The sequence below is a fragment of the Aquarana catesbeiana genome, linkage group LG12 (assembly GCF_042186555.1).
Source record: "Aquarana catesbeiana isolate 2022-GZ linkage group LG12, ASM4218655v1, whole genome shotgun sequence".
Classification (NCBI taxonomy): domain Eukaryota; kingdom Metazoa; phylum Chordata; class Amphibia; order Anura; family Ranidae; genus Aquarana; species Aquarana catesbeiana.
Genome location: NC_133335.1, coordinates 226,998,426 through 227,012,411, shown reverse-complemented (window position 1 = coordinate 227,012,411; position 13,986 = coordinate 226,998,426). Strand labels below are relative to the sequence as shown.

The following is a 13,986-nucleotide window of genomic DNA, read 5'->3' as shown; positions in this document are numbered from 1 at the left end:
GGGGGGGGCTACATATTTCTACATAGTGAGGCCAAGGCAGAGGGACTACATTCCTACATACAGTTAAAAAACAGGACAGCTACATATTCCTACATACAGTGAGACCAAGGAGGCTGGGGGCTACATATTTCTGCATACAGTGGGACCAAGACAGGGTGGCTACATTCTGGGATAGTGTGACCAAGGCAGTGAGACTACATTCTTACATACAGTGAGACTAAGGGGGGGGGGGGCTACATATTTTTACATACAATGGGACCACGACAGGGCGGCTACATACAGTGGGACCAAGGGTAACAAATGTAGCCACCCTCTACCAAAAGGAATTTGGAGATTTAGAGGAGGCCGAGAGTAATAGAAGAGACTTTTGAGTCAAGAATACATACTGGAACATATTTTTTTTTTTTAAACCAGAGTTTACTGTCACATAAAATTATGTTAAGGACCAATAAGGAGGCTCAGAGAAAAGGAGGGAAATGTCAACTTGACCTGAAAAGTAAAAAGAGTTACAGATCTCACTAGCTCGCCTCCATCTGTGGAGCTCCTAGCTCTGATATGCGGTTTTCATCACGGTGATCTTCAATTCTGTGTATCGTGTGCTCCGACTGAATTGCCCGGGTTGGTGAAAAATTTTTTACCAACAGAAGAAAATGCTCAGATACGTACTCCAGAAAATATACTGAAGTATCCCTTTAAGGCCCAGATCCCACACAAAGCATCGAATGAAACATTTTCTCAGAACACTTGAGAAGCGCTCTTCAGCCCAGCGATGGAAGCCGCACACAGGAGCTCTCTCTCTTTCAACTTGTCAATGTTTCTCTCCACAAACCAATATGTTGCTATACATGTTATAAAGCCTGCTCCTACTTCTCCATTTATTGAGTTCAAAGGGGCCAGAGCCATTATGAGTGAACAGGCCGTATACATTATATTATAGACATTGCTAAGCAACGCCTTGCCAAATGCTCCATAAAGAAAGCTTTCTACAGTGTGGCAGAATAAAGAAGCTGAAAGCCGAGCGTCTCGCACTGCATACTATTCACCGAAAGTTTATCGCACTTCTGCTGCAAACCCGACACTTCTATGGGGTGCAGGTGACAGGAGACCGCTAAGCACCATCAGTACTCCTATGGGGAGCAGGTGACAGAAGAACACCACTAAGCCCCGTTGGTACTCCTATGGGGAGCAGGTAACAGGAGAACCCCACTAAGCACCATTGGTACTCCTATGAGGAGCAGGTAAGAGGAGAACCCCACTGAGCACCGTGGTAGTCCTATGGGGAGCAGTTGACAGGAGAACCCCACTAAGCACCATTGGTACTCCTATGGAGAGGAGGTGACAGGAGAACCTAACTAAGCTCCGTTAAATAAAACAGACAGCACTGCATCAATAGTACAATCAAATAAACAAAATAACAATGACGTGCAATAAAAGTGTTCGAAGATGGAAAGTCCAATAATAAAGTTTCTTCCATTAACATGCAGAGAGATGCAAAGTACTTCTTTACTTCATACAGCCTCTGAATGCATAGTGCTCCCACCACATGTACTAATTCCTCACCTCCTTGCAAGACCCTAAAGAGGGTCAAACACGCCTTGCACAATGTGCAACAATCCCTCCAGGAAATCCTTGCTGGTCCTTGGTAACCTCTGTTGGACTCTCAAGACCCAGGTAATAATGCAAATCTGATAAGGCTTCCTCCCACTGTGATACTTCAGACTTGGATCCATTATAATCCACATTAGCTGCCGGTAGTTTTGAACAATACATGGAAAAAAAAAATAGAAAGGTCCTCCAATAGTGCACTATCCAAAAGGGATTAAAATGAACCTCTCCACCCCAGCTAGTATACAACTCACATTTATTTAAAGCATTAAAAGCATAAGTGACACATCAGAAAGGCCTCAATCAATTGCGACAAAGTTCCACCACCAGGTTCCACCTCTACTAGTTTCACCACCTCACACGTGGCTTCATCTGGAGGAATGACTAAGCACCATTGGTACTCATATGGGGAGCAGGTAACAGGAGAACCCCACCATGCACCATTGGTACTCCTACTCCGTTGGTAGTCCGTTGGTAGTCCAATGGGGAGCAGGTGACAGGAGAACCCTACCATGCACCATTGGTACTCCTACTCCGTTGGTAGTCCAATGGGGAGCAGGTGACAGGAGAACCCCACTAAGCACCATTGGTGCTCCTATGGGGAGCAGTTGACCGGAGAACACCACTAAGCACCATTGGTGCTCCTATGGGGAGCAGTTGACTGGAGAACCCCACTAAGCACCACTGGTACTCCTATGGGGAGCAGTTGACCGGAGAACACCACTAAGCAACATTGGTGCTCCTATGGGGAGCAGTTGACTGGAGAACCCCACTAAGCACCACTGGTACTCCTATGGGGAGCAGTTGACCGGAGAACACCACTAAGCACCATTGGTGCTCCTATGGGGAGCAGGTGACAGGAGAACCCCACTAAACACCACTGGTACTCCTATGGGGAGCAGTTGACCGGAGAACACCACTAAGCACCACTGGTACTCCTATGGGGGAGCAGGTGACAGGAGAACCCCACTAAGCACCATTGGTACTCCTACTCTGTTGGTAGTCCTATGGGAGCAGGTGACAGAAGAACCCCACTAAGCACCATTGGTAATTATGTGGCTGAAACAACAAGCCTTCACCTCAACGTGAACTCAATTAAAAAAAAAACAGCACTCCATTTTGGTGAAAAGCACTTACCATTTATGACATGTCTGTGGTTCTGGTGGCAAAGTACAGGTGGAAAAACGCATCCCCCCCCCCCCCCCCCCAATACCCCACAATGTCTCTGACCCTCCAGTATCTCCAACCCCATCCACCTTTAAGCAATCCCTGAAAACTCATCTCTTCAAGAAGGCCCCTCAATTGCTCTAAAAAACTGTACTTTTAGATTGAAGAAAAACAAGGCATGTATGGCCAACCAGAGGGCTAACCGAAAAAATTAATTAATTCATTGAAAAAAAAAAAAAAAAAAGAAGACTCCCACACCCACAAAGTCGAAGTGGATGGAAAAATCAAAGTCCATGAACTGGAGCTAAGAGTTGGTTTTTTTTATGATAAAAAGAGAAAAAAATAAAAAAACATAACACTATGGTGTTGTAATGTAATCAGGCAGATTTGTGAAATGACAGGTCCACTTGAAGTCATTATTTGGTGGAGTTCCAGCGATAAATGGAGTTTTTGCCCCTCTTGAGGCATCTCCATGGGCAGAGCCCGGCAGCCGTGGATATCGCTTGCATTGTTTTATTGTGCATGGCACATCAACTTCACTTTATTACTGCAGGAGAAAAAAAAAAAAAACCCTGAGCGCCCCATGGAGTGCAATAAAGGCGTACGTGCACGGCCTTCCAATGCCTGAGCGATCAGAGGAGAGAGGCCGGCTCCGTGCTTCACTCCCTCCCTGCCTGGGGACTCTTCTGTCAGCTTCTCTGCTAAAAAAAGAAACGGAGGGAGCAATTAAATAACGAGAGAAGCGGACGATCAAACGGCTGCACTTGAGTTGTGGGGCAATGGGGTGATTATGTGTAGAATAACTCCTCAGTGCATTGCCAACGTGAGGTTATTGCTCCGCTCTCCTCCTGCCGAGGCTGCCACTTTGTGCTTCATCTTTAAAAGGGAATCCACCCGCAGAACGCTCGGCTTTGATACCATAGTTAGCGCCTCGCCATCTACAAAGACGGACAGCCGTGACATTAAAGCAAACCTATCAAGAAGCAAATTACCCGCATTAGAAGCTCCAGATGGAAGACGCACTTCTCTGACTTACAGGAAGCAAACTTGTACTTGGAAATTGGCATCGGGGGGGGGCAGAGAAGATGAAATACGTACACAGCCTGGGAGACGAAGAGTGGCAACCTCTTCCACTGGAGGCTTCTCACTAGTGCTGCAACTAACGATTATTTTCGTAAGCGATTAGTTGGCTGATTATTGTTTCGATTAATCGGATAATAACCTTAACAAAAGTGTGGTGTATAACCACTTAAGGACTGAGCCTCTTTTTGAGATTTGTTGTTTACAAGTTAAAAACAGTTTTTTTTTTTTTTTTGCTAGAAAACATTGTACATTTTTTTTCCAACACCCTAGAGAATAAAATGGCGGCCGTTGCAATACTTTCTGTCACACCGTATTTGCGCAGCGGTCTTACAAGCGCACTTTTTTTTTTTTAGGAAAAAATACACTTTTTTGAATTATAAAATAAGACAACAGTAAAGTTAGAACAAAATTTTTTTTATATTGTGAAAGATAACGTTATGCCGAGTAAATTGATACCCAACATGTCACGCTTCAAAATTGCGCCCGCTCGTGGAATGGCGACAAACTTTCACCCTTAAAAATCTCCATAGGCGACGTTAAAAAAAAAAAAATTCTACAGGTTGCATGTTTTGAGTTACAGAGGAGGTCTAGGGCTAGAATTATTGCTCTCGCTCTACCGATCGCGGCGATACCTCACATGTGTGGTTTGAACACAGTTTTCATATGCGGGTGCTACTCACGTATGCGTTCGCTTCTGCATGTAAGCTCAGCGAGATGGGGCGCGTTTTAATAATTTTTTTTTCCTGATTTATTTTACTTTTTATTTTTTACACTGTTCTTTAAAAAAAAAAAAAAAAAAATTGTGTCACTTTTATTCCTATTACAAGGAATGTAAACATCCCTTTTAATAGAAAAAAACGCATGACAGGACCTCTTAAATATGAGATCTGGGGGTCAAAAAGACCTCAGATCTCATATTTACACTAAAATGCATTAAAAAAAAAAAAAATTGTGTCATTTAAAAAAATTCAGAAAACAAAATTGGCCTTTAAGAGCTATGGGCGGAAGTGACGTTTTGACGTCGTTTTCGCCCTGCAATGGTATGGGGGCCATCTTCCCCTCACTCATCTCCATGCCACGGACGTGAGAGGATCTGATCGCTTCCGCCCCTCTCCCGCTGCTGATAAAAGTGATCTTGCGACAAATCCGCTGCAGAGACCACTATTATCGGAAACCGGACGGCCATACAAAAACCATGTCTTCCTTAAAAAGAAAAAATGTATTTGAAGAACCTTCATTTGATTTTCTAATTGTTGGTGGGGTCAAATCGAAGTTCGTTTTCGACCACAGCGACGGGAAAATTTGAAGGAGCAGAATAAAAAACTTCTTGGTCAAAAGGAATTTTCAGACGGTGTATGTGGTTTTTGTTCAGAAATTACATTCATTTCAAAACTGAACGTTAAAAAAAAAGAGAAAAATTTGAAACGACACATTCTTTCGTTCAGCGAATGTACAAAGATATTTCGTAGGAATATTCTCGTCTGAAAATCAATACCTGTATGGCCAGCATAACGCTCGGTTCACATCTATGCAAGTTTGCTTTTGATCCTTTTCTGCAGAGCTTTTTTTACGTTGTGTTTTTGCACCTGCGATTTTCATTTTGCCCTTTTGTATGTTTTCTTTTGCCCAATTTGTTGTTGGGCAGATTAAAAAAAAAAAAAAAAAAAAAACGCAAACCACGGCAAACAACGCACTACATGCTTTTCTGCAGCTTCTCCGTTGAAGTCTATTGAACCAAAAAAGCAAATAATAACACCATTTTGCATTGAAAAAAAAAGTCCTCTTGACCTTTTCCAAATGCGCAGCGGCTGAAAAAAGCAGAGATGTGAATGTGTCTCATGGGAAACCATGTTAAATGGACTGTAGTGAGTTTCTGCAAAAAAAAGCACCAAAAACCGCAAGGGGTTAAAACAAACTAAAATTAGCCCTTTATAGTACAAAAAGAGCAGATAATCGCTGCTATAAGGGGTTCAATTATACTGTGAAACTAATTATATATATATATATATATATATATATATATATATATATATATATATATATATATATATAAAAATACACCCAGAAGTAGGATATATTGGGCATTTTAACTAGGAGTCAGACATGAAGCTATATGAAGGGTGGAAGGGAGATCAAAATCTTTTATATTAAAGTAGTACTAAAAGCTGAGACTTTTTTCATGGATATAATCATCTTAAATATAATGCACAATACTGGTAAAAGTTTACTTTAAATATACTGTATTTATTGGCATATAACACTCACTTTTTCACCATGAAAATCGGGTGCAAATAGAGTGTTATACGCCAATACTTCAGTTTTAGCTGCCCTCGGAGGGGGGCAGGACGAGCGCCGTCAGATTACATACAGTGAGAATCTCCTGTTTACTTGGCGGCCCCTGTAATAGGAAGTCCCGTCTCCTGGGCCGCCATTGGACGACTGTTCTGTCTATGATAGGAGATTCTCACTGTATGTAATCTGTCAGCACTTGTCCCGCCCCCCCCTCCCTGTCCCCTCTAGGCTGCAGATGGGCATTGATCAGGCTGCATTGATGGCAGTGGTGAGGCTGCAGATGGGCACTGACCCTTATTTTGCTTCAAAGTTCCTTATTTAAAAATGTAAGTTTTTTCCCTGAAACTTCCCTCTTAAAATGAATGTGCGTGTTATACGCCGATAAATACGGTAATTGTAATGCCTTCTATTACCTCCAAGTCTATTAGCCTCCACCTTCTCTGGGTTCAGATGCTGATCTTCCCTGCACAGAGTCTTTAACCACTTAAAGACCGGCTCACACCGATATACGTCGGCAGAATGGCACGGCTGGGCAAAGTAAACGTACCTGTACGTTCACTTTGAATTCGAAGTCCGTCGGGGTGCCTGCGCTTGTGTCACGGAGCTGAAGAACGGGGAGATGCCAGTGTAAACACAGCATCTCCCCGTTCTGCCTAGTGACAATTGGGAGCAGCGATCAGTGTCGTGTCACTGCTAGCCCATCTCCCAGACAGTTAAAATCACTCCCTAGGACACACTTAACACCTCCCCCCCCCCCCAGTGGTTAACCCCTTCACTTCATTGTCCGATGTGTCCGCCATAATGTCGCAGTCACGATAAAAAAATAAATAAATAAACGCGCTGATCGACAACATTACTAGTAAAAAAAAAAATTATTAATAAAAATGCCATAAAACTATCCCCTATTTTGTAGACGCTATAACTTTTGCACAAACCAATCAAAAATGTCCTGGCATGGGTCCGGAGGAGACCAAGAAATGCAACAAGGTTGTTGGGGGCGCAAAGCTTGGTGAACTCCTCCTCCTAAAGCGTCAAATTAAAATTCCACCGACGTCCACTCATTAATATTTTCATCCAGGGGAGGTCACCCCCACACCCGTTAAAATCACACCCCCATTTTACAATACAGGCCCGCCCCTTTATATCACAGAACCCCCCCCCCATTACATCACATTGCCCCCACATTACACTGCAGCCACCCTTAAGAGCTCAACCCCACCCTTTGTCATTAGTCACCCCATTTCCAATTCTTCCTTACATAGGAGGGCAAAGGGTGGGAGGTGCAAGGTCTGGATGGAGGGTGGGGAGCTTTCTAACTTTTCCTGTTAAGTGGATTGGTTGCTAGAACGACCCTGCATCATAGCAACCAATGACCTGCTTGTTAGGGTGGGGCAGCTTTCACTCTCCATCCAGGCCGGTGGCATCTCCTGTCCTTTGCTGTAAAGATGACATCAGAAGACAGGGGCATGCCAGGACTATCACTTGGTCTGGATCATGGTCTGCCATTTAGTGATGACTGTCCTATAGGTATGGCAAATTATTATTCTATTCCAAATATGGAGCCACCAGGTATATGAACCTCTCAAACGAGTGATATAACAAAGGCAGAGACATTTACCATACAGAAAACGTTTGTTACCCACAATATTTGAGCCCCTGAAAATGTGACGGATGAGGCTGAACTCACCCTTGGCTGCCAGTTCTCATACTGCTTCTGTAGGTTGGCTCCAATGGTTTCCAGGGCTTTCTGTGGACCCATCGCCAGCGGATCTGCAAAGAACAGAAGATATTTCACACTCTGATCACACAACACGGATGAGATTCGATTATTTGTTATTATACCTGAAAAAGATCACCTTGCAGTATAAAAGTTACAAAGACAAAAACCTTCATTGAAATCTATTCCTCAATGGCCACAAAGGATAGAGGGAGAGGGGGAAAGAGAGGGGGAAAGAGAGGGGGAAAGAGAGGGGGAAAGAGAGGGGGAAAGAGAGGGGAAAGAGAGGGGGAAAGAGGAGGGGAAAGAGAGGGGGAAAGAGAGGGGGAAAGAGAGAGGGGGAAAAAGAGAGAGAGAGAGAGAGAGAGAGAGAGAGAGAGAGAGAGAGAGAGAGAGAGAGAGAGAGAGAGAGAGAGAGAGAGAGAGAGAGAGAGAGAGAGAGAGAGAGGGGATGTGAGGGGAGGATGTGAGGGGATGAGATTTGATTATTTGTTATTGTACCTAAAAAAGATCACCTTGCAGTATAAAAGTTACAAAGACAAAAACCTTAATTGGAATCTATTCCTCAATGGCCACAAAGGATAGAAATCTGCTGCGTGCACCAAATGCCTCTACAAACCCAGATATTACCTTGTAAAAGAGGAGGAGGGAGGAGGAGGGAGGAGGGGGGGGGGGGGGGGGGGAGGGGAGAGAGAGGGGGGGAGAGAGGGAGAGAGAGGAGAGAGAGAGAGAGAGAGAGAGAGAGAGAGAGAGAGAGAGAGAGAGAGAGAGAGAGAGAGAGAGAGAGAGAGAGAGAGAGGGGGGGGGGGGGGGAGGGGGGAGGGGGGGGCTAGAGAGAGAGGGGGAGGGGGGGGGAGAGAGAGGGGGAGGTAGGGGGAGAGAGGGGGAGAGAGAGAGAGGGGGGGGGGAGAGAGAGAGAGAGAGAGAGAGAGAGAGAGAGAGAGGAGGAGAGAGAGAGAGAGAGAGAGAGAGAGAGAGGAGAGAGAGAGAGAGAGAGGAGAGAGAGAGAAGAGAGGAGAGAGGGAGAGAGAGAGAGAGAGAGAGAATGAGAATGTGAGGGGATTCGATTCGATTTGTTATATACCTGAAAAAGATCACCTTGCAGTATAAAAGTTACAAAGACAAAAACCTTCATTGAAATCTATTCCTCAATGGCCACAAAGGATAGAAATCTACTGCGTGCACCAAATATGCCTCTACAAACCCAGATATTACCTTGTAAAAGAGGAGGAGGGAGGAGGAGGAGGGAGGGGGGGGGGGGGGAGGGGGGGAGGGAGGGAGGAGGCAGGCAGGAGGGGGGGGGGGAGGCAGGAGGAGGGGGGAGGGGAAGGAGGCAGGAGGAGGAGGAGAGAGAGGAGGAGGAGAGAGAGGAGGAGGAGAGAGAGGGGGGGGGGGAGAGAGAGAGAGAGAGAGAGAGAGAGAGAGAGAGAGAGAGAGAGAGAGAGAGAGAGAGAGAGAGAGAGAGAGAGGGGAAGGGAGAGCTGTGGAAGGGGCCCAGCAGGCTCCACCCACTACAGAAAACGACAGCAGGGGGCGGAGACGAGACCAGTCCCCCTGCACAAGGAGAGAGCGCGCGAGAGAGAGCAGAGCTGTAGGAGGGGGCCCAGCAGGCTCCACCCCCTACATAAAATTACAGGAGGGGGTGGAGACAAGATCAGTCCCCCTGCACAAGGAGAGAGAGTAGAGCTGTCGAAGGGGTCCAATAGGCTCCACCCAGTACAGGAGGGGTGGAGACAAGTCAAGTCCCCCTTACACAAGGAGAGAGCGATCTTTATTACAGGAAGTCTCACACTGGATTACTGCACAGATCTGGAAGATGTACACCGCCCCAGATACAGCCGATGCAGAAATCCCCCGTCACTCCATTGATGTCCCCAACGTCACCGGCTGCCTTCTGGCTTCCGTGTCTTCAGCAATCATGATTGGCTGGCCTGAGTGATATAACTCCTGTGGGTGTGAATTAATTCATCCCGGTGTTCTGCCGAGAAAGTTCCGCTCGGCTGATAAGTTCCCCCCTCTACTGCGCAAGCGCTGCGCCTGCGCAGTAGGATCCGGCGGAAATAGCCGAAGCGGAATAGCTGAAAATCAGCTGTACACCGGCGGCTAAAAGAGGGCCGCTCGCTACGCTTCGGGCACGGCCTCGCTTCGCTCGGCTCTTTTAGATTCCCCCTCTAGGTCCACTTGGATGGTGGGGAAGGAACCTGGACCCAGGGCGCAGGCGCCGTGTACAGCTGATTGTCGATCTTGAGCTTCGGCTATCTCCGGCGGCTGTCAGGAGTTCGTACTGCGCAGGCGCTGCACCTGCGCAGTACGGGGGGGGGAACTTATCCGCCGAAGGAACTTATTCGGCAAGACACCGGCACTGGTCAGTTGTTTTTGGGAGGAGACACACAGCACCTTTTCTGCAATAATAAACTGCCAGCAAAGTTTTACACTTGAGTTCAGTTTAAAGCCAAACCCTGGGCAAATTTTAAAAAAAAATGACCCCTTGCAAATGGGGCTTACGTCCCCATTTATGTCAATGAATTAGGAAAGTGAAAGGAGTTTCTCCCTCTCCCCCACCGTAAGGGATCTTTTTTTTTTTGTTTTTTTTTTTGTTACCTAGAGTTGGGCATTAAGGAAAGCTCCACCTACAGTAACCCCCGCCTCCAGATAATTTCATATTCAAACCTGAAGATGCTTCCTCTACTGGTCATTTTAGTGTAAAAAAAAAAAAAAAAAACTACATTTATCACTGCTACTTGCCTATTATTTAGGCTTCATTCCCTCGGATGATCACAGCCGTACTCCATGAATGCCCTGTGTCTTTAAGGAGCTGGAGCAGGCAGTGTGTCTCCAACCACCCCACCTGCACGGCTGTCATACTGGGATGGGCGCCTGGATGAAGGCACTTATCTACCATCAGATAAGAGTGTTTGTGGGGGGGGGGTGCTCCCGATCACTTTTATGGTGTGAACCCCTCCCCCCCACAATGCCCAGTGGTGCCCACAGAGGGTTCCTGCCACAGCCAGACCAGGAGGTGAGGAAAAACATCTGCTCCCTGTAATGACCTCCACCTCCAGTAAGAGTACGTATGTGAGATGGGGACCTTAGAGAGTGTAAGCTCCTTGGGGGCAGGGACTGACGAGAGTGAAGAGCAAGTATAAAATGAATGATAAATATCTGCCCACACTCGCATACTTAATTCGACACCCGAATCACGGCGCCCCCATCCGGGGAATTCTGTGAGATTTTATTGAGCATTTTAATCATTTCAATCACAATGTAAAAAGATTTTTCTCTCCTTGTCCAAGTGTTTCAATCAGTAATAAAAGTGGGAGAGGAAGATAAATCTCTGACGGCGGCGGAACATCACGTTCCTTCCACAGGCTGTTCGGGCTCGGTGTTAATAAATTTCCCAGATTTGGCGTCCTCGTCCTTTGGTGTTGTCCTATAATACAGAAATCAGAAGAAAGGAGTCTTCATCCTTCCCGTTACACATTGTACAATCCGAGGAGGAAGACGAGAATTATTCTATCCGGATATTATATCTTCTATCTACTAATGCAAGTCAACAAATCCCATCCCAGACTGGACAGTATATATACCCACCTACCCGCTGTATACACCCCCCACACACATTATATATTATATACACCTACCCGCTGTATCCACCCCACATACAAATTACCATATTTGCCAGCATATAAGGCGACTGGGCGTATAAGACGATCCCTTAATTTTACAGTGAAAACATAGGTTTTGGGCTATACTCGCCGTATAAGACTACCCCTCTTCAAAGGCAAAAACATTTAAAAAAAAAAAAAACCATCAGAAACATTAAATAAATAAATAAATAATAATCAGGCTTAACATCAGATTTGATTCAACCACTTCCCGCCCTCCGGCCGTCAAATTGGCTCTCGTTCTGGGTGGACATCATATGACGGCCCTCCAGAACGACCGCTGGCACGCATCGCGGCGATCGGTGGTGCGGTGTGTCAGTGACTCACCACTACACTGATCTCGGTAAAGAGCCTCTGCAGAGGCTCTTTACCACGTGATTAGCCGTGTCCAATCACGGCTGATCACGATGTAAACAGGAAGAGCCGTTGATAGTCTTTTCCTCACTCGCATCTGACAGACGTAAGTAGAGCCAATCGGCTGCTCTCCTGATGGGGGGGGGGGTCTGTGCTGAATGTTTATCAGCGCAGCCTCCCACGGATGCCCATCCAGAACCACCAGGATTGTCGCCAGATCACCATTGGATGGCCACCACACAGGACCACCAGGTATGCCACCCTGGACCACCAGGGAAATGCCAATCAGTGCCCAGGCAGCTGCCAATCAGTGCCCATCCCCAATGCCTGCCAGTGCCATCAGTGATGCTCAACAATGCCATCAGTGCCGCCTTTCAGTGTCACCCATAAGTACCCATCAGTGCAGCCTTTCAGTGCCCATCAGTGTCGCCGATCAGTGCCACCTATCAATGACCATCGTCAGTGTCCCCTCATTGGGGCCGCCTTATCAGTGCCCATCAGTGAAGGACAAAACTTACTTATTTACAAAATTTTATAACAGAAACAAAGATCAATTATATCATATGGATCTAATTCCGAATCAGATGATGTGGCTTCAGATTCCTCTTCATCTTGCCACAAGTAGTCGTCCTCCATACCATCCAATGAATTTGACATGGCACACTTCTTGAAAGACTTGATTACTTTTATGACAAAGCAAAACATCCAACTGTGGAGTACGCATGTTTCCTCTCTTTGTGAATGACTTCTCGCCGCTAACCATCCACTCATTCCACTGTTCTCGAATGCGATCTTTAAATGGCTTGTTTAGGCCGGGCTCACACTGGTAGGACACGACAGTTGTACCACTTTGGATCCGACTTTTCCCTGCGATTTGAAGTCTGACATGCGTCCAACTTTAATGAACAAGAATCCGACTTTGATAACCGACAATACCAGGCACTGCCGTCTGGTATGAATCTTTAGGGGGAACTCCACACACACACACCACACACACACACACACACACACAGTAAAAAAAAAAAGCCATGGGTTCCCCCTCCAACAGCATACCAGGCCCACGCCAAAAAAAAAAACGACGTTGGGGGTCCCCCCATAATTCCATACTAGACCCTTATCTGAGCACACAGCCCGGCAGGTCAGGAAAGGGGGTGGGGACGAGCGAGCCAAACCCCCCCACCCCCCCACCCCCCCCGAACCGTACCAGGCTGCATGCCTTCAACATGGGTGGTTGCTTTGGGGCATGGGGGGCCTTGCGCCCCCCACCCCAAAGAACCTTGTCCCCATGTTAATGAGGACAAGGGCCTCTTACAGACAACCCTGGCCATTGGTTGCCAGGGTTTGCGGGTGGGTGCTTATTGGGAATCTGGAAACCCCCTTTGACAAGGGGGCCCCCAGATCATGGCCCCCCCACCCTATGTGAGCGAGTATGGGGTACATTGTACCCCCTACCGTTTCACCTGAAAAAACCGTCGTCTCTTCCGATCTCTTCTGCCTCCTCCAATGATGTCTTCTGCTGGTTCTTCTCCACTCTCCATTGAGGTCTTCTAGCCCTCTCTGGTTCTTCTCCCTCTGTCCACTGTCTTCTGCCTCTGCTGGGTCTTCTCCACTATCTTCTCGCTCTTTTGCCAGGTCTTCTCCGCTGTGTTCTCCCCTCTGTTCTTTTGATGTTGACTCAAGGCTCTCTACCGCTCTAATGTTGGGTGTGCGGTGTGCCACTACTTATATTGGCATGGGGCGGGGTCACAGGAGGCCCGCCCCTTGTGATGTCACCACCCATCAAGCCCCGGGTGGTGACGTCATAAGGGGTGGGGACTTCGGATGACATCACACGGTGACCCCTGTCCCATGCCAATATAAGTAGTGGCACACCGCGCACCCAGCATTAGAGCGGGAGAGAGCATCGAGTCAACATCAGAAGAACAACAGAACAGAAGGAGAACACAGCGGAGAAGACCGAGAAAAAGGGAGAGAAGATAGTGGAGAAGACCTGGCAGAGGCAGAAGACAGTGTACAGGGGGAGAAGAACATGAAAGAGCTAGAAGCAGAGAGTGGAGAAGACCCGGAGACGGGAGAAGAACCAGCAGAAGACGTCAGCGGAGT

At 46.8% G+C, this 13,986-nt stretch overlaps 1 protein-coding gene across 2 annotated transcripts in view; it reads right to left on the bottom strand.

Annotated features, from left to right (window-relative positions):
- The window catches only part of RPTOR (regulatory associated protein of MTOR complex 1), a 267,094-nt gene that overhangs the window by 178,488 nt on the left and 74,620 nt on the right, over positions 1 to 13,986 (bottom strand). For both annotated transcript variants that reach the window (XM_073606845.1, XM_073606844.1), the window contains exon 3: positions 7,835 to 7,917. In XM_073606845.1, coding sequence (XP_073462946.1) covers positions 7,835 to 7,917 — 83 coding nt within the window. The remainder of the gene's footprint in view (positions 1 to 7,834; positions 7,918 to 13,986) is intronic.